Source organism: Micropterus dolomieu, linkage group LG15, assembly GCF_021292245.1.
Source record: "Micropterus dolomieu isolate WLL.071019.BEF.003 ecotype Adirondacks linkage group LG15, ASM2129224v1, whole genome shotgun sequence".
Classification (NCBI taxonomy): domain Eukaryota; kingdom Metazoa; phylum Chordata; class Actinopteri; order Centrarchiformes; family Centrarchidae; genus Micropterus; species Micropterus dolomieu.
The window spans coordinates 7,674,457-7,701,783 of record NC_060164.1 but is presented as its reverse complement, the minus strand read 5'-3'; the positions used below and the strand labels follow the sequence as shown (position 1 = coordinate 7,701,783).

Sequence of the window (27,327 nt, the reverse complement as noted above, 5' to 3'; positions counted from 1 at the left end):
ACTCCGCGGACGTAAACGTTGTTCTGAAATAACATGTTTTAATGCGTCCCTGAACAATGAAGAGATAAATATTGCTTTATTGATGGCGGAAAAATGACCAAATGGATGCTAACAGGCAGTCACTAGCGTTATTTTCGGCTCACAGTGCGGACTAGGCCACGTAAGATGGCGGAGCGACATGGTGGACGTTCTTCGCGTTTTCCTTTTTGAGAAAGTGCACCGAGTTTTGGAAATAGAGGAGGAGGGTGAAACAAACTGATCCGGGGTTGAAGGGTCTTGGGGGCAGCATCACTTTCGAAAGTTTGTGTCGGTAATTTCCTGGAGTCTACAAATCGTCAACTGGCCTGGTTTGTTTACATTTTGTGGCCCAGGCGTGTTATCAGTCGTTTACGAAACAACGCGCTCCCAGCTCGTTTGGCTGGTGTTCTAGAGACTCGGTCCAGTAAATAGAATGTTACCGAGCCGGGTTGGATCGGCACCATCTGGAAACGGGTCAGCTTCTGGCAGAGGTACCACAGGACACGGTTCGGGGGTTGTCGGCAGCGGGATCCGTCCCGTTTTGGTCAGAGCAGGGCAAGCTTTACCGGGTGTCAGCGAGAGCGCCGGTGCTGCCGGGCGACAGGGGGAAAGAGACGCCGCAGGGATGCTGGGGGCTAATGGTCCAGGGGGTCCGAGAGGTGTGAGACCGGGGAACGGTGCTGGGTTGAGCCCTCTGCAGACCGCCATCCAGGGCAACATGGTGGGGTTAAACGCGGGAATTGTGTTGGCTCAAGGAACCAGGTTCGATCCGGACAGAGAGAGCGCTCCTCTGTGCAGCGGCTCGGAAAACGACTCGGACTCCGGGGACGATGATGACCCCGTGGGTTCACTCGGGGACAGCAGGAGAGGGGTGAAGCGGGAGAGAGCGGAGATGGAAGCTGCGGTGACTGGGCAAGAGGTGGGAGTACCTCCCGGAGCTTACGGCATGGTGCCCGGAGGGGTCGCAGGGGCAAAGCCGGGGAAGAAGACACGTGGACGCGTGAAGATAAAGATGGAATTTATTGACAACAAGTTGAGACGATACACAACTTTCAGCAAGAGGAAGACTGGCATTATGAAGAAGGTGAGTCAGGTGATTTGGATCTCACCCAACTACAGTAACATTTTATTTGAGTGTCACTTAGATGTTGATGGCCTAGATATACTTCAGTATGGTGCAGTGTAATTATTCATAACAATGAGGTCAATAAACAGTACAGATAATACCAGTGGGGAATGCTGAATCGGTAATTCTATTAACCACAATCAAGACAGGAAATGTGGTCAATAGTGGGCTTACATTATATCCAAAGGACTTATTGACTTGCAGTAAATCAAATATCAGTTTATTCTAAAAGACAAACAATTGTGGCACAAACTGAGTCACTGGATGTGATGAAGCCAGAACATTCAGGAGAGGAAATGTGCTTTAAATAGACTTGAGCAAATGACAGTTCTATTTATGACCATGCCCACCCCAGCTATCACACAGACACACACACCTACACACTCAGATTTCCTGACACACTCATGCACACCTTCATACACCGACAAGGCAGGCCTAGAACTGTTGGAAGTAGTTCCCATCAGTAGCCCTAAGTGCACAGGCTGTTCTCTCTCTGTGTCATTGTGAAGCAGGGCTTTGCTTGCCAGGCAGCATCCATGTGGTGGTGAGCAGCAGCGGGCCAGGCCTGTAGGTGCCAACAGCTGACTAAACCCCAGGGAAACCGATCAGAGGACAGTCAAAGAGCACTCAAACAGAAGAGAGAAGCTGGGGACTGTCTGTGCATGCATTATGGCAGAGTACATTTTGATGCAGAGATGACTCGTCTTGGTTTCAGTTTTGTTAGCTGGATCTGGCACATAAGCAGTTGATGTGAAAGATGACAGAACTGGCTCAATGGTAGTCATAATTGCCTCCATTACTGTCTACTATGTGTAGTACCAAAGCCGATATTTCACTGGAAATCCACCATTCACGTATACAGTTGCATCAGTGACCAGGCATTTCACATGTGGCATTTCCTAAAGTTGATTATTTGGGGAAGAGGTCAGCCAGTGACCAGAAGCCCAGCAGTTGTGGCCATTTTTCATTGTGACTTTAAACAGTTGTTAGCCACGCTTTAGTTTTCCTCATGTTACTCCGAAGCGCTTGCACTGTGAATTCTGCTTTATTTATCTATTTTTATTTATTTATTTTTTTAATGCATCCTGGACTGTTGTCGTGGAAACTGAGGTGTCTTTATGTAGGCTCTTGGCAGCATGAACACTATTTGACACACTGTGCGGATGGGGATTTTTGAAAATGTTGCCCACACTATGTCAGCCATTGCAGAAATTGACAGGTGGGTGGAGTGGGAAGATTCATAGTAGACTGGTCTCAAACTGGTGTCTAGTATGAGACTAGTTTCATGGTGAAGGATGTGGTGAGTGACGCATAGGAGTTTTGTTCTGTTCTTCTTACCTATAAGCTTTAGGTTATGTGCTTTCTGTCACAACACAGCTTGTTGCCTCAATTTGCGGCACTCAGTTAATACTTGTGTTTTTTGTTGTTCCATTATTTATCCAGTAAAATGGCATGTTTTAATAATTGCTCTTTCTTTTACTGTGCTTAATAGGTTGTTTTGGTGGCAGACATTTTGACATGTCATAGCAGGAAGAGCACCGGTGTTACCAATAAAAAAGTGTGGCTCAGTTCCATTTAATTGCCTCAATAAGACATGCAAGTGAGCCAACATGCACAATACCAGGGCTCTGAAACTGTCTCTAATAGATCAAATCCAGACATTATCAATGTTGTGATTTACACCTGCGCTTGACATGATAGGTCAGTCAACTAATTTAGTAGATTGATAATGATTATTTGGTTGATAAACATTCACTGCCGCCAGCTCTTTCATGAGAAGGCTCGCTGCTTTTGGTTTTATAGCATTTTAAATATAGTATTTGGGGTTTTTGGGCAGTTGCACTTTGAGCTAAATAAGGACTCACGAGCATTTCTATTAACTATTATTTACTCAATGATAAATTTAGAAAGAAAAGGGGAAAAAAAACAGGCTTAATCCAGAGGGAAAATTATCATTAGTTGCAGTCCATCACAATTTCCCAGAGCCTAAGGTGACCAAACCATCCTAAATCCAGTTATTCAATTTATAGTGATATAAAACAGAGAATAGCACCAAATCCTCACATTTGAGAAGCTGGAACAAGACAATATATTTGCTATTTTGTCTTGATAATTGGTGTCAGCCAATAAAAGATTATCAGAATTGTTGATTCTTTGTCTGTCAATCAAGTAATTGACTTATTTTTAGCATGCAAGTGTCTTTGCAAAGCTACAATTTTTGAATTTGCAATGTAACAACTACAGGAGTTGTTGAGGCAGTCCCAGAGTTTTAAACTAGCAACTGTGTAATAACAAGGTTCTAACTACCAGCAAACAAGATAAAACCTGAAAAAAGCCAGTCATTTTTTTATTGTTTTGAATTACAACCATCTAAGTTCATGCTTGGATATAACTTATGCTCCTTCTTTATTTGATACATAGGCTCAACTAGGATGTTTTGTGTGACAGAGGAACCACTTTGGAGCCAGAGTTGACCCTGCAGTCATGAATATTAATGAGAAAATCCTCAGAGCAAGGAAACTTATTAAGGCGTTGTGTAGGTCTAGTTTGTGCTGCCGCCGAGTACACTTAAGTTGACAAATTAGTCCTTTTCTGCCTTGGATATTGGCCAAACACGGGGCTCTGTTGTTCGAGACCATTCTGTAGCTGCTGCAGAGCCAATCAAGGGAGAAGGTAGTGGAAAAAGGGTGACTGGAACTGTGTAGTTTATTACATGGATCTGTAATGCTGCATTAGCGGTCAGTGAGGTGAATTGTACAACCAGCCAGAGATTCTCTTTAACACTGTTCTTCAATACACACACACACCAGAAACCTCTACATAATTAGGAAGTGCTCAGGTGAAACAGGTGAAACAGCCACTAAGCAGTAGTTGGTCATCATTAGCCTTCTTGTGCTCTGTTGTCATATTATATCACACAAAGGGCAATTATATGATCGGCTTTAGCATGCAGCCAGATACAGAGGACAGGACAGATACGGCCCATAACGAACACACTGTTAGAGTGTGATGGAGTAGACCAGCATGAATGCATGGTTTTATAACAGCTCAATATAATCCTTTAAATTTGAATGTGTTTCTTCTCCTCCTTGCTCTGCCTGACATGAGTATTGCACTCCAGATTACAATGGGACATCTATGAGCAAGCTCCGGCTATACTGTGTTCACCAAGGTGATGGCGATGGCGCTATGCCTTCACAGCGCCAGAAGCATCCTCCACATAACTTATGAGTCATTTAGATAAAAGGCTTTGTCAGGAGTTCACTCTTGAGTGCGGACTTGGGGTGTGTGTGTGTGTGTGTGTGTGTGTGTGAGAGAGAGACTGATGGAGTTGAATCTCATTGTGCTTTTCCTTTTACACCGAGTAGTTTGAATGTCTGCATGCCGTATAATGAACTACAAGGCGGTAGACTGCGATGATGGCCTCACATTTCACCAGCTACCTCTGCGTGTTTAGAACAATTCCTCATGTCCTCCATCAAGACTGGGTTACTACAGCTCCCCTTCCCGTGCAAGAGTCCCCTGCTGCAATCAGTCTCAGCAATATCACACTCTCTATTCCGGGAACCTTATCTCATGTTATTTTAGCTTCATTTGTGCTATACATCAGATCACTACAGTGGTATATATATTTTTTTTTTAATCCTAGAGTTTTCACGGCTAGGTTATTTTCCCCCCAGATGTTTATATTCCTTTTCCAATATAGATCACTTTTTCCCAATCTGGTGAACCATGTCTTTCTGATGTTTGAATTATAGCCTGACTCTTCGCTTATCTTTTCTATCAGATACTTGAATTTTGTTCTTTCTCTTTCCTAGGCCTATGAACTCTCCACCCTGACGGGAACCCAGGTTCTGCTGCTTGTGGCCAGTGAAACGGGCCACGTCTACACCTTTGCCACCCGCAAACTCCAACCCATGATCACAAGTGAAACAGGCAAGGCCCTGATCCAAACGTGCCTCAACTCACCGGACTCACCACCACGCTCTGACCCCTCCATGGACCAGCGCATGAGTGCTACGGGCTTTGAGGAGACGGACCTCACCTACCAGGTGTCTGAGTCGGAGAGCATGGGCGACACAAAGGTGAAAATCAAAAAGTGGAAAGGTCTGCTGTTGTAGACCGGTCTCCCAGGCAGTCAAGACAAAAAATTAAGAATACACTCCATCTCTTCAGGGTAGATCATAGTGTGGCCGCAGCGGTGAATCCCCGAAATCGAATGCACCCATTTCAGTAACTTGCCACAGCCCATTTCCCCTTCTTTCAGCAACAATGGTACTCAAGTTGAAGTCTTTGTTACTTACTGACTGTCTGCTTCTAATGGAGACATAAATTGCAGTGTGAATTTAAAAAAGGGGAACAAAGAACTGATAAAGCACCATAGAGAGTCACTAATGGATATAGTGGGAAATCTCTCCAAAAAAGGCTAGGGAAGCAAATGAGGAGAGCAAATAAATCAAACCCGCTTTGTGGAAAAAAATCTTTGTCCTATTGTAAACACAGTTTTGAACTTTTGCCTGTTATATATGAGGCTTCTGTTTTGGGCTTGTGGTTTGGTTGTGAGCACCAAGTCTATTTTTTCTTTTTTTAATTAAACCAAAAAGTTTCAGTAGTCCTTCAAAGAGCTCCAGACTGAAAGGAGAGCCAGATAATATGTAGAGTATTATACTACTTACTAAAGGGAGCTGTCTACACTTTACCTTTCTGACCTCTCCTCCAGGAAAGCCTTGTAACACTCAAAGATAAATCACAGCAGGTCTGGGTTGTGTTACGGTGAGAAACATGTAGCCTGCTATATGGAGCACTTTGGTGTTTATCTTTGATTTTGGGATGGTGCTCTCTTGTGTTCATGGGTGAAACACTGAGATAAGTTAAACAGAACTTTTATATTTCAGAAAATATTGGGTCACACATTTTGTGAAGTTTTCAAACTGGTTAACCTAATAAATCACCATGACAGAAATAAGTTTTAACTTTAGGATGTAGGATATTTTCAAATAATCCATTTCTATCCTGAAATCCTCCATAATAATTATAAAAAAGGTTATGTGACCTATTCTCATCCCAAATGAAAAGCCCTGTATTTCCCATTACATTACTGCAACCTCGGGACACACTTAGCTGTCCACACCTTGGTGCAATCACATGCTGGAAGCCGAGATTCCCTCTACTGTTTACACGGCTTAAGTACACCCCTTTGAAGACGGACACTTCCAGGCCTATTTGCCTGCGTGCTGTTTTAACAAGGCACTAACTAACACGTACCATACACCGTCAAGGATGGGAGATCAACCTTTGCATGTTAAGCCACTCTCATGCCCGCTCTCCTCATTGATAAAAATTAGATTCTGCCTCTGTTGCCATATATGGTATGGTTTCCCTGCCTGCTCTCTTGGCTGAGGCCCCTCACATTCCTTATAAGCTGCAGCTGTCTTTGGAGTCCTGTGATCCCCCCCCCCCCCCCCCCCCACTCATTTAGTGATATGGAGGGAGGTATGGATGTAGATATGAGCAGGTGGAACTGAAACATTTGAGTGATACTATATGTCCAGTTTAACGTAACGTCTATTTAGGTGGCTGGCAGTGACACTGTGGCCTCTGTCCCCGCTGTAATTGTGAGTGTGGGAGACCAGCAGTGGCCCTGTGAACACCGCTCACAGACGGACACACTAAGAGTCGTCACCGCGTGATCTATGTCAGGATCAGCACTGTTATGGTTAGGACGTGGCAGGTGGATGCGGATTTCGAAGGGATCACTTGTGTGCAGTTGGTCCGATGCATGCACCTCTGCAGCGTCTGGACACTATCCATCAAGGGCGTACTATGTCATACATACAGTCGGAGCTAGTCTAAACAGTTCAGAGTTTGCAATGGCTGGTGGGGGAAGTGGAGGACATTTTGGAGCAGCAGAAGTGAGAGGCTTAGGAGATAAGTGAAGCAGACGGGATTTAGGGCTGTAAGCATTACTCATGAAGTCATGTGACAGTAGAAATTCTCGTGTAGAAGTTTGTTTCCTGTATTAAAACTCCTGATAAATGGAAAGATCACAAAATACAATTGGTGATGTAACTCTGCATCCACACTGCTATAGTGAAGTTTGATGAATTTTTCAGTGCTTTAAAATGTTTTATTGGAGATCTACTGATTCGACATTTAATCTCCCGATAATGATTATGATACCTAAACTCAGGGTATTTTTCAATACAGAGTACTGATCCAGTAGCTAGCATAAAGTGATAAATAATGCATTATGTTCTAGGAATTACTGTGATAATTAAATGGGAGTCAGTAGCCCTGAGCTGAACCCCCCCCCCTTTTTTTTTTTTATTATTTTTAAATTACGTTGTAGTAAGAAATTGTATTTATATCCGATCCGATTAAAAATGGCAGTGTCGGCTTTCAGCACCGATACTGTTCTGGTGGATTGGATCTGTGCATCTTTTAATCAATATTTAACGTTTTGGTGCTAGTCTACCAAAATAAAAGCCTAACAAAACCATCCCAAAATGTTTAACAGATAACATCATGGATGAATTTCACATAGAAGGTTTCCCTCTGAATTTCAGCATGGAAAAACATGCCCAATGCTCGAGTAAATCATATTGAATTTCTCCTGAACTAGTGAGCAACAGGTTGTGCAATTTCAGAGTCATGCTTTGTGTCACCCCACAATTTTTATTTTTTGGTAGTTGGCTTTGTGCGTGTTTGAGTTCAAAAAGCTGCGAGTCACATTATTATCATCTCATCATCTGCTGAGTGGTCTGATATATCCGAATGAAGAATATGTGTATTACTCCACTGAGATGGTGTATTTAGTTGAGCAGAATGCAGTGTTAACATGATATCATGTTTAAGGTGCTCGACTCACTTTGTCTGGTAAACCCTGGCTTTTCTATTGCTGATGCTCTCGGAGCACACATTAAGCACATAAAACCAACAGCTGAAGGCAAAACGTTGAAGACCTCTAAGAGCTGTAGAAAGGCATTCTGGGAAACGCAATGTCGGACGTTGTGGTGAATGAGGTAGGTCAAGGGAAAAGGGGTTTACAACAATCAGTACTTCACAAAGAGAGGGTACATTTGTTGTTATTGTGGCATCCCCCCATAGATCTTTGGATTGTTTATGGCTTCTGTGGCTGCGTGTTAATATCAGACATGCCTACAGTGCAGATGTTTTTGTGCTTTCGGGTTATTTTTGGAAGGGGATGGCAAATCCCACAACTCATGTTTGCATAGAGGATCTAGTTTAGGATAGATTTCTCAGTATCATAGAGTCTCTCTCTCTCTCTCTCTCTCTCTCTCTCTCTCTCTCTCTCTCTCTTCCCCCCCCCCTCCTGTCAGTGCTGTTGTAATCCTGTTGAAGTTTCTGTTGCTTTGCTCATTAGCACAGATCATATTGTCTTTGCCTCTGAAAACGTTCAGACTGACGCCACCGTCCCGCCCGACAGCTGACATGTTTGATTTCCCTGCAGATTTAACATATTCCACACATATAAACGTGTATGCAATTGAATTTGTCGCCCTAGAGAAAGGACAGTGAGTTGATCATTAATTCACGGTTTTAAATGGGGAACGGTACTTAAGATAGTAATTTCTCTTTTTCCAATTTTCTTCCGTCCTTCAGTCTAAACGTTGCCGCTGTGGCAGAGCAGTGGCTTGAAGTAGGTGACATGAGAGAATCACAGAGATAATGGAAAGTTAATTTACTCAGATATGTGCTCTTATCACAAGGCTGCTCTTAAACAGACTGCGTGAAGAGAGAGAGAGAGAGGTGGTGGTGGTGGTGTCAGAGGGAGAGCAGTGTGTTGGCTGTGTTAGAAGGGAGGAAAGCAACGTTATGTCACCCCCCCACCCGCTTGTTTTACAGCAAGCAACTGGACAGGTCAGCCGCCATTGGCTGCACCTCCTCCACTTGGGCTGCCTTGCCTTTTTTAGCAGTCCCAAATGGAGCTGCAAATTCCATGTTGCTGGCAGGGTGACAGACTGGGAGATCGGAGCCAGCAAATGGGAGATTAGACGAGGACCAGGCACCAGTAAACTGCACAATGGGCTCTCCAACCAACACTGGACTAGCCTGCCAGTTGTCACCTTCAATTTGGAATGATTAATCTCTGATGAATAGGGAGTCATTTGTGTCCTTCTCTTTTTAATTACTCTCTCATGTCCTTCTCCTTTTAAAACGGGGTCTTTCGTATGATGTCTGTGAATGTTAGGAGGGCAATAGAGGCTTTTATTCTTTTACCATATATAGAACCCTTGAGAACACAGAACATTTTGGAAACCAACCTTTTGAAAGGACTTTTAAAGAGCTCCTTATCCTTTTTGTATTAGGATGTCTCATATGTTCACTGTGGTTATAGGATGGGCAGAATGTGTAGTACTTGAGATCTCTATTGCTGGAGTAAAATATTTTCTCTCTCTTGTAAAACTGATTACTTAGCATGTTGTAGAGGGTGCTCTCAGTGGCTGTGTGGTGTGAGTCCTTATTCTAGACGACTCAGCCCTCCATGCGCACAACTATAAATTGTGATTTCATTTGTTACGTTCTGGTACATCATTATAATAAGTGGTGTGTTTTTTTTCCAAAGCAAGGAGAGAAGTATTGAAGTTGATTTTTGAAAACAAGTAGTAAAAAAGGGATAAAATTTAAACCAACTTTTGTATAAGTGAAAGAAAATCTCATCACCATTTCCTCTCAGGCTTATACAAATCGTTATAGTCATAACTCAGAATATCCAACTCAACTAGAATCAAATAGAATGAAGTATAGAGTAATATGTATTATAGGGCTGCAACTAACGGTTGTATTCACTTAATTTGCCTGCTATTTTCCAGATAAGTCAGTTCCCCATCACAAGTTCCCAGTATTTGTAACTGAAAAAGTCCAGTTTAGTCTAGTAAAACTAAGGAAAGCAGCAAATCCTCCCAATTTAAAAAGCTTTAATTAGGGTATTAAGTTTGGCACATTTGCTTTAAAAAAGACTTCATCATTCATTTTCAAAATGGCTGCAAATGATTAAGCGAGTAATTGTCTCAGCTGTTAGATACTAATCAGACTTCCTATGTTTGAATACTACAATTGAGGGGCCCATTTTTTACTAGTGATGGAGATGTCTCTGTGTTTAAGAGTGTATTAGAAGGAGCGGGAGGTAGACAGAACTTGAGGAGGAAATGACGGTGGTGTGGCTTTGGCTACATGACAGGGATGATTCCCTGCTCTCACTCCTGGTCTGAAGGAATGCATTACACCACTGTGGCCTATGTTTACTATGCACTGCCTTGACTCTGAACTACAAGCCAGCGCTGTTTATCAACTGGCCAGTTGAACAGGAGACACATGGACATGGTCAGACAAAGCAGCAGGCAAGGGGAAGCTCGCTATGTAGGTCACAGAGATAGTGGCAGTCTGATAACCTATGTGGTAATCTAAGAGTCAAGTCAATTGGCTTACACTTTCTGAAGCCAAAATCTGTCCTGACTAGAGGCGTGGGGGCAAAGCAAGAGCAGCGACGTAACAGTATAATATGGAAAAACAGGAACAAACTGACTTTGTCCCTTTATTGAGCCATGATCTCTTTTAACAATAGCACAAGATGAAATATCACAGTCGGTAACAGATATTCTGTTGTTGTTGTTGTTGTTGTTGTTGTATGGCCCCAATGGTGAGAACTCCCAAGAGTCAGATGGCGGCTGTCTTTACACATGGCCTCCTGCTGCCTCAGCTGGCTGGGAAAGGGTTAATTCCCCCTCAGAGGTGCTCAGGTTTCCCGCCAGCTGTCTGTACGCTCAGCTGTTTGCACTCTCGCCTCTATTCTGTCCCCTGTCCTGAACCTCTGCTTCCCCGCCACACACACTCTCTGCTACTACTGCGGCTAAAAAGCGCTACTTGCTACCACCCCACTGTTAGCTGTCTTTTTTCCCCCCTCCTCTTCTTTATCGCAGGTTTTTAAATTACAAGTTGTCAGATTCATCACATTTATACATTACAGAAGAAATGATAGAAAGACAATGAAGGTAAAAAAAATGAAATGAGTAATTTAAGAAAGATGACAAACTAAAGATATATAACTTAAGTGGACAAGGCCGACGGCATCAGTCAGCCCCACTTCAGACCCAGTAAGAGGGGGAAAAAGGGAGGGAAATGTAAAAAAGACTGATAGCTTTCTTGACGTACTTTATCTCCAGTGTGATGCAGAACTGTTCTTATTGACTTGTGTCTCCTGGGAGAATGAGGAGGTGGTAACAGCAATGTCGTGGACTGACTGTCAGTAATCACTCTGTGGTGAATGACGGGTAGATGTTCAGGAATTGTTATGTGAATTTATTAAGTTTTCCTTTTTGGTTGAAAGGGCTTAACAACTTTCACGCCTCTTTTAAAAGCTTTTATTGCCAAGTAGTTTTTACACGTACGAGGAATTTGTTTTTGAAATAAGGTGCTACACGTAGACAAACAAAGACAAATATACAGTTGACATAAATATATGAATATGGGATAGACTGACAAAATATACTAGAATAAAGAATAACACTTACTCTGTGCTTATTCTATGTGGCCCTCCCCCTTCTGACTTTCCAGCTGCTGTTTAATTAAAGAGGTAAAGGACCTTGGACTGTCGGAGCCCGTCAGCAGGGCCTGGAACTGAGCTGCAGACCAACTAACTGCCTTCTTAGCACTGCGTAGTTTTGGTTTTGTATACTCGTGTGGATTCAGAGCAGCTTGTATAAGACACCACTTGCTTAACTATTTTTACGTCACGAGGCCCAGGAGACTGAGTTAACTGACACCTTTTAACTCATCAATTTTTTTTTTGTTGTTTAGTCATTGCAGTGAGCCATACTAGCAGGCTACCTTTACACTTCACTCACATCGTAATATTAATGTGGCTGAAGACTGGGAGCCCGTCATTAGCTACATGTTTGCATGGTAGTGTGTGGTTGGACGGCCTTATCAGTGGAGTCCCTGCTGGATCCTCCACCTCTGACCCATGTAATTAGTCACATATAAAAACCAATAGTGCTTTGCGAGGAGAAGTTGGCCTGGCCTGCTTCTACACTACCTTTCTGTTGTTAATATGAAGGTGCCTTTTCAGAATTTCAAGCTTATAGGCTGCAGCACTCCAATCGCTTGCTCATTGTAAGCCTGTGTGGTGTGACACATGGTGCAGAGTTTTCAGATACTGAACCTGTTTTATTCACTCGCCTCATCTGTTATACTGCTGCACCTTCGGAACCAAAAACTAATGACGTCTACCATTTTCATGTTTGTCAAAAGTAAGTTGGCCTCCCTTGGTGCATATACCACCCAAATTCCATGGTACCAGAGTTTATAGTGCGTAACATTTCGCTGATGATATATGATGGACAACTAACAGATCGGGTACCAGGTTGATAATAAATACAGACAACTTTAATTTATCTGTATCGCCCAGTGATTAAAGGCATGCTCTACTGATTAAGTACTGCACATTTAATGAAGTTGGTAGACTTTTAGGAGAGCAATAAAAAAAAAAAAAAAAGGATTTGTCAAAATTAAACCAGCAGAGAGGCAGAGCAGTAGTAGTTGCCCCTATAAAACAGACAGCATCTTTTTATTAGACTCTCCCTGCCCACGTCTTTCAAATTCCACACCCTTCAGTTTGTAACACAGACTTTCTGTGAAAGTCTCGATGCTCAAGCCCATGTAATTCTGATGACATCACCAGGATTTAATGACATCATCAGGGTTATTCATTTTCTTGGAGGACATTATACAACTGTTCTCGCAATGTTGTACTCTCCATGACTATTGAACTATGACAACTAGGGATGGGGTACGTTAATTTTATTGATATTGAGACTGCTTAACGATCCAATTCTTTATCTATACCACTATTGATATTATTATTTGGTGACGGTTATTTGGTAAGACCAGACCCAACGGGCATGAGGTAGGCTTGCAGGGAATGAGGAAAATATTCAGTGTGCAATAACATTGTTATATATTGAGATGACATGACTTGCGATAAAATAAGTTTGCATATTAACTGCCCGGCTGTTTTTAAATTGATTATAGGATTAGACTTTAATATTTTAAATACAGCTAAATGTTGTTTCTAGAGCAGCAACATTAATGTTTACAACAGCAAAGTCACTACATATAAACTCAATATCTGACATCACAATAGTGTGTGACGTTTAGATGGAATAAAAACTAAGACATTGGTCTGTATCAGTCCTTCCTCTTCTTCCTCTCTGCAGTGTTCACTGCCTGCAGGTAACGTTACCTGGTCGAGCGGCTGGTTTGTTATAGCCAGCAGCTGAGTTTACAATGTGCCAGATTTTAAGACTACAGACCATAGTTCTACGCTAACCTTTATCCCAAGGAGCACATGTGCTCCTAAATGAAAAAAATTAGCACACAAAGAAACTTAGGAGCACAGTGAAAAATATTCAAGTAACACAGAGTTTAACAAACTATTTATTATACACATATTTATACTACGTGTTTGCTCCTTCTCTTTTTATCAACTGTGAAACCATTAGAGGATGGAAGTGAAGTCCCTTGGATAAGTACACTCAGCATTGGTCTTAAAAATTTGTCGGAGCTTTTTAAAATATTGAAACAGATGTTTTGAAAATTTGCTTTAAAAATACTGATCACTCATCACAGCTTTACTGTTTACTAGCAGCACCCACACAACACAGCAACTCAGTGGTTTGGACCTAACTTAACTTCACCGTGACAGAGCGGCGTCTCTCTCTGCTGGCCGCTGTGTGTGTCTATGTAGAAGCTGACAGAGAGCAACAGAGGCTGCAGCCTGATGACAAACAGTCCCGGGCCTGTTTAATACCTTTCAAGTTAAACCAGATTTTGACGCTCAAGACATAACGTTACATTATAGGACCCGCTAGTCTCAATAGCAGTATCGATACCCTTTTAGAACCGGGTATCGATCCCCATCCCTAATGACAACTATGATGACATACAACATAAGTCCCTGGCTGGACTCGAAGCAGAGTTCACGGTGCATTTTGGGATACTGAGTACTGCAAAGGACACACCAGTTGTGTCCTCAATATTTCGGGCAACATAAGGCTGCGTTTCCTCGCCAGATTTGGAGGATCCTTTGAAATGGGACAGTGTGTTACTCTGTACTATATGGAGAATCAGATGCTCAAGCCATTGAACTGGGACACAGAATTTGTATTGACTTGCTCCCATTCTTTCATGAAGGGCCCTTCCTCTTGCCTTGTCACATTTCCCATAGTTTTCCCACTTGTGATCATACCCCTCGTTAACATAATCAATATAGAACATTGTACCTCTACTGATGTGTTTCCGCAATGTCTCTGTATCCATGTTTAATCAAACCCTCAAAGAGCATTGAACCCACAGGAAATGCAAGCTCTTTCTTGCCTTCTAATGTGTAGGCCTATTCCCATACTGCTATTACAGATCAGTAGTAGTATCAAGCGATAAGTGTGTGTGAGTGCGTAGAAACAGGCATGGTAGGTTTAGATGTGCTTTATAGTCCCGGCCTAACGCCTACCTTGCTCTTATCATGCAGCCCACTCACCAACACATCCTGCTCTGTTGTTCAATGGATGTTCACATTAGCGTACGGTACGATGCTACGTCTCACCTCCTTTTGATCTTAAGTTTATGTGAGCGTGTCATCTGCCTGATTTCTACGCTTTTTACTGAGATGCCATGTTGGTTATGGTCAGTTAGTTGTCATGGAAACTCAACAAAATATGAGTGGAAGAAGGGTGTTAAGAAGTATGTTACTCCTTTTAGTGGAGTTGGATTGATTGGATGCATGATGATTGGATGATGCTGTGAGTATTCAGGTGTGTGTGTCGCAGTATTCAGAGAGGATACATAGTTATTTTCCTACACAGCTGGTATGATTTGTATATATTTTTCTCTCTCAGGCATTATGTATTCTGGAGTAGCATTTGAACAGGATTTCTATCACCACTATTTCCTACATTCAGTGTTGACAACTGGAAAATTCTTTCTCCAGCTTAATGCAATGTATTGCTCTTTTAAGACTTAAGAATGGAATTGCTCAGAGAAACACTGCTTAGTATTTTACATATGGTTGCAATTAGAGGGATCCCAGCCTGTTCATCTACCTTGTTTATGTCTTTTGCCCTCACCCTCATTTGCACTCACCCTCAGTCTATTAAAACCCACTCTGGTTTTTGTCATCCATCCATTGATCCCTGAAAATAGTGCAGTGTATAAGTATTATACCCTGCTTTCAGTTGCTCAAGGAGGAAAAGCCCTATTAATGGTGTTGTTTTTGGTGTCCGCATATAAATCTCTTCTGATGTTGCTTTTGCAGACACTGGAATAAATTGCTTAGAGCAGAATGGAGCAAGTACTAGTGCATCAGTTTGAAATACTATCATCTTCCAGGTAAAATAGAATCTCAAAGGGGCACTCCACTGATTTTACACATTAAGTTCAATTGCACTCGTCAAGACATCTCAGCTTCTGACACTTAACTTGTCGTCATTCTCTTTGCGAGTCCTCGGAGTTTAGGGAAGTACCTAAATTGCTGGGAAACTCCTCAACTCATGCTGCATAGTATTTCTTTTTGCTTTGAAGTACGTACTGTTGCATGCAGTATGCATATATTTGGGACATACTACTCATGCTGTGCAGAGGATTGTGGGTCAGAATAGCCAGGAAAGCATGTTTGCTTGCATACTGCAAAATGTGACCAGATGCAATAGGACATCCTGGTATTTGTGGCACACTGCATTTGGTAAACTATGTATTGGGCCATACTAAATCTTTTTCTGGCATACTAAATAGTGTGGGTATTGCAAGTCGTCTTCTTCCTTGACATAATCCAGTACTAATTTATTTAATCAAATGTTCGTCCCTTGTCTTCCTACTCAGTGTTTGCTTTCTCCCACAGGACACACTGAAGCCGACGTTCACGGTAGCCAGTCTACCAGGCACTACCAGCAGCACCCAGTCCACAGTACCCACCACCTCCACCACCATGCAGGTGAGCAGCGGACCTTCGTTTCCCATCACCAACTACCTGGCGCCCGTCTCCGCCAGCAGCAACATCAGTGCCAACGGAACCGTCCTGAAGACCGGTGCCTCCACGGGGGTCATGCAGCTGCCCGGCGGTTTCACTTTTATGCCCGGTATGTGTACAAAACCAACATCCTGAGCTCTGTTACAATTCTTTATAATTTTCTTTATGGAGCGTTTGTCTTAACCTCATCCTTTTTAGAATCAAATTGACACTTCATCTGCAGGCGTTCATGTTTTGTTAATGTCACCGTGTTGTCTAGCTTATTAGGTGATTAGAATTTGAATGGCACTGGGCCATGACCGCAGCCGTCATCTTGGGGTGGTCGTGCCTCTCTCTCTCTTCGAGCTGTTTACATCACACAACAGCCCCTCATAGCCAGTCACCAACACTCACCGCACTCAGGTTTTACAAAGCCCCCAGTATCCAGGGAAGCCACGTCTATTGGCGACTGGGCCTGCCTTTGATTGTCACTTGAGGATGGGGATAGGAATAATTAGGTGAGAGGGACACAATAGACCTGGCAATGAGGGCTGACGAACACGGCCCATAATTAGTCATGAATATTCAATGAAGGATCGGTGGCTTGTGCAGAAATTATAATCAAGGCGTACGTTGTGGAGCCGGAGCTTTGTGACAGAGTGGTCTGAACTAGACATGACCCTTCATTAAGGGAGACTTCACAGACACGGAAACACATGGGATCTGTACCGCACCAACTTCGATGAAGATTTAAGGGCAGCAGGCTCTGATTTGGGGATCCCTGAAGTTTCTAAATTGGCTTGCCCCAGTAATTATTCATTACACTCCCTTTTTTATGTTGGGTTTGCTGGGAAATACTGGGTCTACGTCTGCGGGCGGTCAAGAGGTCACAATTCCCCCAAAGACATGAAGAATATTTAAGTTTCATGATAATTTAATTTCATATGATCTCATCTGTATAAGAAGGACGAACAATTTGAAATGGCTGGTTGACACTTAAATGCTGATGATGCAATCTTTTCTACGATGTATGTTGTTGTTATCACGTATACGGTCTGTGTTGTAACGGTGAAGCAGACTCAGCGTTGTATTTTCCAGGAACTGGCAGTAATGTCAGTAGCTAGTTGTTACAGTGTGTTAGTTGTCTGCGCCCTGCCACAGTTGAACGAACGGGCACACTAATGGCTCCTGTATGTTATTTTGACTGACAGCTGAAGGGACACCCCCTCCTCCCCCCTTTCTTTCTCTGTCCTTCTCTTCCTTCCTCTTCCTTCTCTCAGCCTCCCTCTCTTTCCACCCTCTCCCTCCCTCCATTGCGCTCTCCCTCTCTTCTGCTTGCTCACGCCCTCTCTCCTCTTCACCACTTGTCTGGCACATAGCAGCAGTACCAGGTGGAACAACACACCCTCCCACACTAAAAGCTCCTCAGTTGACAGCTTGACAGGGTCTGCCCACCCGACTGCAGCAACTGTCTTTGGAGCATATGACCAAATGTGAGGGTGAATCTCCAGAGTCATGTCCTAAAATAAAAGATCTGTCATTTTTAAGCAAAAACAAATAGAAATACAACATTGGAAAAGAAACAAAAGTCACATATTGTTAGAAGTATTTGAATATTACATGTCGCATAACGGATTTGCTGATTAATTTTTACATCTCTTAGAAATTACTTGAACACACTTGTTTGAGTGCCTTAAAGTGCTTGCCAACCACTTAATCACCACTTAATACAGTCATGCAGTACGTGTCACTTGACTTAGCAACCCTGTATGTAATAAAATGAAGTGTTATTGAACATTTGCATTATTTTCACTTACCTTTTATTAAACTTTGATTTACAGTGTTACACCAATGTAAAAGCACCCAGTGGAGGTTTTGACCACATAACTCTATGAAGCAAAGCTTTTTTGGCTTTTTGACTGTTTTGTTTGTATTGGGCACATGCGCAAGGGTGCGCACACGGGCAGGGCAATTCACATCCTGCAATCGGTTTCAGCTATCCCGCTGGCCATTTAGTGTCGCTAACCTTTCAACAAAGCAAATGACGAACACATGGACAAATGTCCATACGGCACCTTTAATATCTATTACTAGAACAGTAAAAAGACTCACATTGCTGCCTGCTTTGTTGCGCAGTAGTCGTGTTATCTAGCCAATTATCTAGAACTTGCTAGATGGATGACTTTTGACTGAATAGGGGGAAAAAAAGATTGTAAACATTTGTAGAAATGTACTCCGGCTGAAATGAAGTTATTAGCACTATTTTTTTTTTTTTTTTTTTTTTAACTGTACTTTCCTTTCGTATTTAGTCTTATTCCCCCCTGTGTGTGTGCCCCTCCAGCAGGCACTCCTCTCCCCCCCGGCACCCCCACCATTCCTCTGAGCCAGCTGCAGCAGCACTCCCTGGCCCTCCAGGGGCAGCATGGTCAGGCCCTGGCCGCCGCCCCGCAGCCACAGCAGGGACAGCAGGCTGTCTTCCGCTTCCCTGCTGCTGTCTCCCTCACAGGTGACCTGCTCTGCATGCTGCCACGACTGTTCCTGCTTATACTAATCATATTCATATCATCACAGAGCTGCTGCTGCTTGTATTGCTAATGCTACCTCTTCTGCCATGGCTATAATCATGCACCCAATGCTAGGATTACTAATATTAACGACTACTTCTTCTGATCTATCTCAGCTAATAGTACTGCCAATGCCTCTACTGCCAGTGCTACCATATGCCACCCCCACTGCTGAACTCCCCATCCTCCCCGTGTGGGATGTTTGATGACTTACTGTAGTGGCTGTATTCCCTCTGTGTGTCTTCAGGAGCAGGGGTTCCCCAGCAGCTCCAGGCAATCCAGGTCCACAACACCCAGTCCACTTCTAACAGTGACAGCAGCCCGGAGATGTCCCACGCATCCACAACCGGTAGGCAAAATCCCCTCTGTGAAGAAAGGGTGGTAATAATGCAGTGGATAAGACTCGGTGTGGTAGAACTGGGTTCAATTCCCCACTGTGACACATCCACCAATGTGTCCCTGAGCAAGACACTGAACTCCTAGTTGCTCCAGAGGCGTGCGACCTCCGACATGTATAGCAAATGGAAGTCGCTTTGGATAAAAGCGTCAGCTAAATTAGTTAATGTAATGTCTCCTTCAGGTCATCTTAAAGTTTCCTAAACACCTCCCTGGAAGAGGTTTTTTTTAGAGAACCAGCTCGATTTTAAAACAATGCAACGTGGTGCTCCAGATGGTGGAAAGAGATTATGAGAAAATGTCTTGCAGTTACCAAAAATCATGTAATTTAATGATATACAGCAGCAACAAGTGTTGTTTGTTGCAGATTTTTACAAGAAAATCCATTAAAATTATTTTTATTTAATATTTTTCCTGCTCGCACTGTTTTTTTTTTTTTCATTCTGCTCCTGTTTGGAGTGAATTTTGTCCTGGAGGACTGTTACTGTGGCACTACTCACTGCACAAGTAGGAGTTAGCAGTTGAATTTTATTAGATATCAAGCGCCATCTGCTGTCCAACTCATGTACACACCTCTTGTCCTCCGTGTGACATGTGCTTTCTCCTCCTCTTCCTTCCCCTGCTCTCCTTCCAGCGACAGTAAGTCTCCCAGCAACCATCGTCACCTCGTCAGTGCCAACGTCTGTGGCGGGTCACATGATGTACCCCAGCCCCCACACAGTGATGTACGCGTCCACGCCGGGTCTGGCTGACGGGGGGCTGGCTGTGCTAAACGCCTTCTCGCAGGGTGCCTCTGCCATGCAGGTGTCCCACGCGCAGGGCCAAGACACAGGTGAGACACTGAGCATTGCACACTGAGCACACACCGTTCACTGGGCGACAAATTAATTTGTAATATATAAATAATTACAGAGCAAAAACAATGTCCCCCCCCCAGGTGCTGTCTCTCAGGTGTTCCTCACAGCACCACCCGGCACGGTCCAGATCCCCGTCTCTGCGGTGCAGCTACACCCAGTACGGCAAGATCTTCATTTTACAAGTGAAACTCTCATATTCCCTATGCAACCAGCATGCCACGTGACCACACTAATGCATCCTAACAGAGCACTGGCACACAGAGGCCACAGAGTTGTCACCTGTTGCCTCTTTTAATGAATGTGAATGATCAGCTAGCAGCTTGTTTTAACTGTGATTTGCAGCAAAATACACATGCAATAGACTTAACAAAACACTACTGTAGCAGGGCATGGAAATCAGAACTAGAATTTTTTTTAATTTACTTTAGTATTTTTATTATATACAACTGGAAAGATTGTAAGACTTTAGATTATATTTTATATTTGGAGTGGTCTTTTAAAGAAATACATTTATCCTAATAGTCTAAATTGCACTCTACAGAATATGATTTTATAGAGTAAGTAACATAAATATTAAAGAAAACATCTATTACAGCATTACACCAGCATGCAGCGTAGCAGGATTTCCATCCGTGTTGTGTGATATAATGGCTTGTGATTGGCTGTCTGTACTGTCTCCTGACTTCGCTGTGTCATGTTCCAGATGGTGATTGGACAGCAATCGAGCGGCAGCAGCAGTAACCTGACAGAGCTCCAGGTGGTCAACCTGGACGCAACACAGAACTCAAAGAGCGACTGATGGACGGATGGAGCTGTTTAACATAGCAGACCCGGGGACACACACAGACAGATCAACGTCTCTATTTATTGATGCCTTCCTTCAAAATTTCACATTACACTTCTGAATGTGACATTAAAGTACATACACACACACACACACACACACAAGCAAAGGGCATATGTGTGGCTGACCCTTATACAGTATGTTTTGGTATATAAATATATATATATATATATATTCGCAAATGCATAGGAAATATATCACTACATCCATCATCGGAACATATTTTCTATGCCGTTAGATGGTTATTTTTTTGTGTGTAAGCGTGTTGTTTTTTTGTTGCAAATGTGTAATTACATGTACACACACTCTGCAAGGTGCCACAGCTTCACACCAGCCAAAGAGACATTTGTTTGTCTGAATGTTCCAGTGTGAGCAACTTGTGCACAAGCGTGTGTCTGTGTGCACGCATATCTGGGGTTTGTAAATGGGCGGGGAGACGCTTATTGACTTAAAGAGACATTTGGAAATGTACATAGTTTTTCGTTTAGTTTTTTTTCTAAATGGATACTTTTATTTTTCGCCTGGTTTAGTTTGTGAAACGGCATGTAGTTGTTTTTTTTACGTAGTGGTTTTGTATGTACATGAAAACGATTTGCATAAAGAAAATGAATTTACATGTATATGTAAATTAATTGAATATACCATCATGTTGATACTGTCAAGCCTTTGGGAGTTATCACTACAAGATGGAGAAAGAACGCTGGATGTTTTTTGTACTTTTTTTTTTTGATTGTGACATTTGTAGGACTGTCCCTCAAACAGGATCAAGTAGCTCAGTCACAAAATGTAAAACATAAGATGTATGGTGTACTGTTAACATTCTTTACTTTAGCTGGGAAGATTTCAATGAGCTGATGGCATGGTCATTTAGTCTGACATCATTTCTGCATGTGAGGCTTCCTAATGAAGCCCTGATCTGGCACTTTCCCAAGTGTAGAAATTGTAAAATCTATGACAATCTGATGGAAATTACAAACAGGTTTTCATGACATCGGATAAATAAATGTTGTCAACTTTGTTTAAAAATCCATTGTAAACCTGTCGCTCTAGACTGCAGAACTTTAATTATGTCATGCTACTACTGACTTGAGTCAGGGCATTGGACACAAAGCTCTTGCCTGATAAGACACTGTATAGACTTTGCAATTCCACTTCAAAGCATTAGTGTTTCCTGGTAATGGAAGCACTTGACGTTGCTCTGCTGTAGTGTTACAGTAGTAATGAGTATGAATATATTTCTTTTTTAAGAACAAGGATCTCTTAATTTGGAAGTGACTTCAGGTGCTTTCAAGTGTTAATATACTCCTTGAACTAAAACTGTAAGACCCTAGCTGACTGCAATCTCAGTATGTACCTCAGCAATCATTAATGAGAAAGAGTTATTAGACTGAGAGCCTTCTTTCTGCACCATAGTGCCTCTTTTTCCATGGCTGATTTTTAAATCACTGCAAGGCAAAGGAAATGTAGGATTTACTTATTTCCAGACCACCTCACATGACTTTGGTCATACAGTCCTCTGCTGTGCCCAGGGAGTGAGATATTTGACTCATTTCTACAGAATTGGCTGGATGACTGAGCGTGGCTGGCTTGGAGCCAAAGAGAATATGACAAAGAATAAAGTACCCACGCTGACGGCTGTTCAGTTATTCTCTGGCAAGAGGTCATTTTCACGCTCTGTGTTCTCCGGTCTGTTCCTATACATGATGTCATGTCATCCTGCAGGGCTGATTGTATAGCAATTACAGGTTATAGACATTCACTTGCCCCATCTGGTGTTTTTTCAAAAATGTTATTTTAAAAAAAAAAAAAGATTATTGAACAGATTGTGGTTTTCACCTCGTCATTGAAAGAAATTGTTATTTTGTGTATTTTTGTTGTTGTACAGACATTTTGTAATAAAAACATAAAACACAATGAACTGTTTAAATAATGACCATCTCCTTCTGAAGAACTTTTTTTTTTTTTATTGGGACGGAGCATGTTAAACAAAACCATTTTGTCCTGAATGAAACACGTGTTGAAATGAAGGAATTAATGAGCCAGTGCCTCAGCAAACTGGAGACTGCAGTGATCACTTACAAGAACTCTGTGAGGCAGGAGGAGTGAGCATGCACCTTACCTTAATGTTTCAATTATGCATTGCACAGTCACAAAATCAAACTGGCCATGAGATAGAAGAAGTATAATGAAACTCATCCCATTTCACACCAGAAGAAAAGCAGCGACGGACATAAAAAGACGCAGCAACATCATACAGTGATTGGTCCAAGCTGACACACGAAAATAAATGCATTGGCATCAGATTTTTAACTATACTGAGAGTCCTTTACATCTTCACAAACAAAACAAAGTCTATGTAACAAGAGAGGCATAATAAGATCACAACAGGCCGTAGTGAATCAGAAACCCCTTACTCGTCGATTCCAGGAGTCCTCAGAGATCCACAGTGTGAAGTAAGGCATCGTATCTCCCCGTCAGTGTCTTCTAAGAACAAAGTGCTGACAGCTGAGGAATCATCACAGATGGCTGGACTGCCTTTTTTTCCCTTCTTTCTTTCTTTCAACAATGAAAAATTATGAATAAGCATGCATTTACGCCAGGTAGTATATCTCTATTGCTATTATACACATACAATATATAAATGTACAGAACGTGTTGGAAAGAGTTGATTAAAAATGTGCATGATTGACAATTTAAAAAAAGTTTCCCATTAAAATAGAAATGTTACTCCTGGTACCATCCTACATTATTTTTTTTTTTTGGTTTTTTGAAACAAAACATTTGGAGAAAAACAACAAACAAAAGCTTTTTGTGTTGTATCTTTACATAATGAACAAAGATGGAGAAAGACAATGTGCAAATCTGATTCCATGCAAGCAGTTGCATAATGTTGTTTAGGTGCCTGGTTTGAGGTGAGAGCAGAAGAAATGGGGAAAAAACAAAAACAAACAAGACTCAAGGCTCAACGAGACTCCGTCCATTCTCCGCTGCAATAATATGTCGTTACACTCACACATAAACAAACTCCTCGCCAAACAAACACGCTTTCCAATCATGGAAACATTCACACTGGAACAGAAGACAAGAATCAAGGTTATATTAAGTAGCATCTTGATTTAGACCAATTCAAACGTAATGAATCACTGATTACAAGCAAACTACCCGTTCCAACAATGCACAGCACCGTGATCATTCGAGATCAGGATGAAAAGGTAATACTGCCAGTAAATACAAACACCTCATAGGAAGTCACGATAACCTATGAACTAACGTCAGAGCTCGCCATGACAGCAATTGAAGGGCTCATGAGATGATTAACAATATTGGGGGATGACGTAGTTTAGTTCAGACTTTCTTCTAATCTTTGCGTTTTCCCAATGAATTACAGGATAATTTCAACAAAAAGTTAGAATCACACTGGTTGAATAACTATGTAGACACAGCTTTGTTTTAGGGATCAAAATCCAATAAAGAGGTTTGGTGCTCCGCATCCCTCCCATCAACATTATAAACTGATTATTGAGAATTATAAATGTTGTAAAAGACAATAACACAGTATCTCCTGCATAAAATAAACACTGGTGTGTGAGAAATGCAACACTGGGTCTGGAAAATAAAAATATCAGAACTTATGTGGAATCAAAAACAAGATGTCTCTTCCCACACAAATGCCAACGACATCTTTCGTGAAAGCAACAAAAAACAAATAAAAAGCATAAATGAACCTGAATAATGTAATGAGTGCAATGCAATGAGAGCCGTGTGCAAATTCACATCATTTGCAAAATTCACCATTTCGTTTGACAAAATGTGACGGATGGTGACATCTTTGGGTGGTGATGATTACAGGTGAGCTTCGAGCGGAGAAACACTTAAAGACAAACTGAGGAAAAGACAAGGTAAGCAGATAAAGTACATAGCATCTGCTTAGTCAGTCCTTACTTTTTTAAATAAATTTTATCCTAATGTGACAGTTAAAAAGGCAACATGAAAGCAAACAAATAAATTAGAGGACTTGGCATATAAAATACGAGTGCAGTATCGTAAATACTGCAGCTCAATATGTATGTAACTACAGGTACATAGAGGGGTTTGAAGGTGGTGGGCATTTTTCTCTACAGCCTCTTGTCTTCAAACAGACAACGCATGAGTAGTAGAAATAAAAATGTTTCAAAAGGAAACAATCATCTGTAACTGAAAGGTGCGATTTCAAACTAAGGCAATGATGTTTACAAAAGGGTGAGAACGGGACAGAAAATAAATAGACAAACATTTTCTTATTGATATAATAATTACAGGGCTATATTTTTTTTGGCTGGTGAGAAAGAAAGATGGGAGGACGCAGAGGCTGAAAATAAGTCCAGTGACCATCTCTCTGCACTTTGACCTCTATCCTCCTCCTCTTATTCCTCTGCTAGCCGGGCAGTGTCTGTGCTCTGACCTACTCAAAAACAAGACCACACCCTTTTTATGGTGGAGCCCAAGTGGGGGGGGGGGGGGGGGGGGGGGGGGGGGGGGGGGGGGGGGGGGGGGGGAGAGCGATGAACCCGTCCGTGTGGGCTTTAACAGTCTTGCAGGATGAGCAGTTAGTGGTAATGTTTTGCCGACCCTGTGCCACCGGTGCCTGCACACCCCAAAGGCCCAGTTTAATCCTGACCTGTCTGCCTGGCCAAGGCAGATGGATGAACCGCCGCAAGGTTACGGCGAGGAGGCGGCAGCTGCGTGGTATTTGACGAAGGCGACTGCCGCCAGCTCTTTGCAGAACTCCTCCAGCACGATCACCCCCTCCAGCAAAGTCATGTGGTCGATACTACAGGAAGGACAGACAGAAAGGTCAGGCGTGCCTTCCAAAAGTTAACTCAACAGGTAAGAGCACAGAACCACGTGGAAGTACGTACGTGATGCCCTCTGGCTCCAGACCTAATAATCTCTTCCTCACGAGCAGCAGTTTGGGTGTGAAGTCCGGGATGCGCTGAATCCTCAGCATAAGGTCTCCCACCACCTGACACACACAAAAACAATTAGCGAAACACCACAGCGCTGCTTCCATCCCCTAGGTAAACAAGGTGAAATAAATCATTACTACACTCATTGGAGACATTGCTGTAATTATCACAAACAGACAAGAAAATGTGCTTCTTCCCCCGGCCTCTAAACTGCCTTTTACACTGAGTGTTACTGGTCTAGATTTCAAAAGAAAGTAGTCGGGCTGATTCACAGAACAAAAGAGGCACAGAGGTGCACGAGTAGCAGCATGCTCACAAGATAAATTGCAAGTGAGACTCCACTGGTTCTTATAGTAGTGTTTCTCTAACAATTGTCTCAAACATGATTACGTGTTAAAATTTCAATAGCTAAACACTTCAAGATACCACACACACACACACACACACAACAGGAGTCTTACCCTGACGATGACAGAGAACAGAGACCTGCAACCAGGGGCCAGGTTCACATAAGGGTCCAGCAGGTACTCGTGCAAGTGGGGGTGTGGTAACAAAGACAGCTTGGACAGCACAGCGGTCACCTGCAGGTTGACATCGTAGGGCTGGAGGACAGAGAGGACAGAGAGGGCATCATATATAAAGCTACACAGGAAATGAACTGGTGATTAGAGTGTGTGTAGAAGAACTGCTGTGAATTAATAACAAAGTGCCAGAGTAGTGAGAAGTTTGAATACGGCACTGCCTCTTACATTTGATTTCCTAAATGCTACTAGAAACCTAAGAGCTGCCAAAAAGTGCATTTAGCTTTATAATTCCCATCTAACATCATTTGTCAAATGAGTTGATGGTGGGAGCTCATTATTTTTGCTTTGTTATTTTATTTGCAAGATGAGCAGCTCAATTGCATTTTCTCCCAATTTTTCTCCCCCCCTTTGCATTAGAGGACCTCATTTATGCTAAATGGCAGTGAAACTTCTTCTCTTGCAGCAAGAAATAAGGGTTTGTGGTAAGAATCAATTAAAACAAAGATGACAGCTCTGACTTCATTTGACATTTTGTGCTGATGTGCATGCACATACCTTAATTTATTCACTGGAATCTGGTTCTAAAAGTTAGACTAACCAGTTTAGGACCTATCTACAGTGAGGAAAATAAGTATTTGAACACCCTGCTATTTTGCAAGTTCTCCCACTTAGAAATCATGGAGGGGTCTGAAATTGTCATCGTAGGTGCATGTCCACTGTGAGAGACATAATCTAAAAAAAAAATATCCAGAAATCACAATATGATTTTTTAACTATTTGTATGATACAGCTGCAAATAAGTATTTGAACACCTGAGAAAATCAATGTTAATATTTGGTACAGTAGCCTTTGTTTGCAATTACAGAGGTCAAACGTTTCCTGTAGTTTTTCACCAGGTTTGCACACACTGCAGGAGGGATTTTGGCCCACTCCTCCACACAGATCTTCTCTAGATCAGTCAGGTTTCTGGGCTGTCGCTGAGAAACACGGAGTTTGAGCTCCCTCCAAAGATTCTCTATTGGGTTTAGGTCTG

General features: G+C 42.4%; 2 protein-coding genes across 10 annotated transcripts in view; one reads left to right on the top strand and one right to left on the bottom strand.

Moving 5' to 3' along the window:
• Positions 1–22: 22 nt before the first annotated feature.
• Positions 23–22,742, top strand: srfb (serum response factor b). 4 transcript variants are annotated; one of them, XM_046071066.1, is made up of 8 exons: positions 23–1,102; positions 4,963–5,229; positions 16,056–16,293; positions 18,508–18,669; positions 18,975–19,076; positions 19,758–19,955; positions 20,061–20,137; positions 20,684–22,742. In XM_046071066.1, exons 1-8 carry the CDS (start codon positions 452–454, stop codon positions 20,777–20,779), a joined length of 1,791 nt encoding a protein of 596 aa, XP_045927022.1. In that variant the 5' UTR covers positions 23–451; the 3' UTR covers positions 20,780–22,742. The 4 variants fall into 4 exon arrangements, with proteins under 4 accessions (XP_045927022.1, XP_045927021.1, XP_045927023.1 ...); XM_046071065.1 differs by having other exon boundaries at positions 18,505–18,669; XM_046071067.1 differs by having other exon boundaries at positions 18,505–18,669; positions 20,061–20,162.
• Positions 22,743–22,765: 23 nt separating this feature from the next.
• fhip2a (FHF complex subunit HOOK interacting protein 2) overlaps positions 22,766–27,327 on the bottom strand; it is a 38,703-nt gene continuing 34,141 nt past the window's right edge. For all 6 annotated transcript variants that reach the window (XM_046071504.1, XM_046071503.1, XM_046071506.1 and 3 more), the window contains 3 exons: positions 26,232–26,372; positions 25,723–25,826; positions 22,766–25,634 (listed from right to left, as the gene is read on the bottom strand). In XM_046071504.1, the coding sequence (XP_045927460.1) occupies positions 25,523–25,634; positions 25,723–25,826; positions 26,232–26,372 (357 nt within the window). In that variant the 3' untranslated portion in view covers positions 22,766–25,522. The remainder of the gene's footprint in view (positions 25,635–25,722; positions 25,827–26,231; positions 26,373–27,327) is intronic.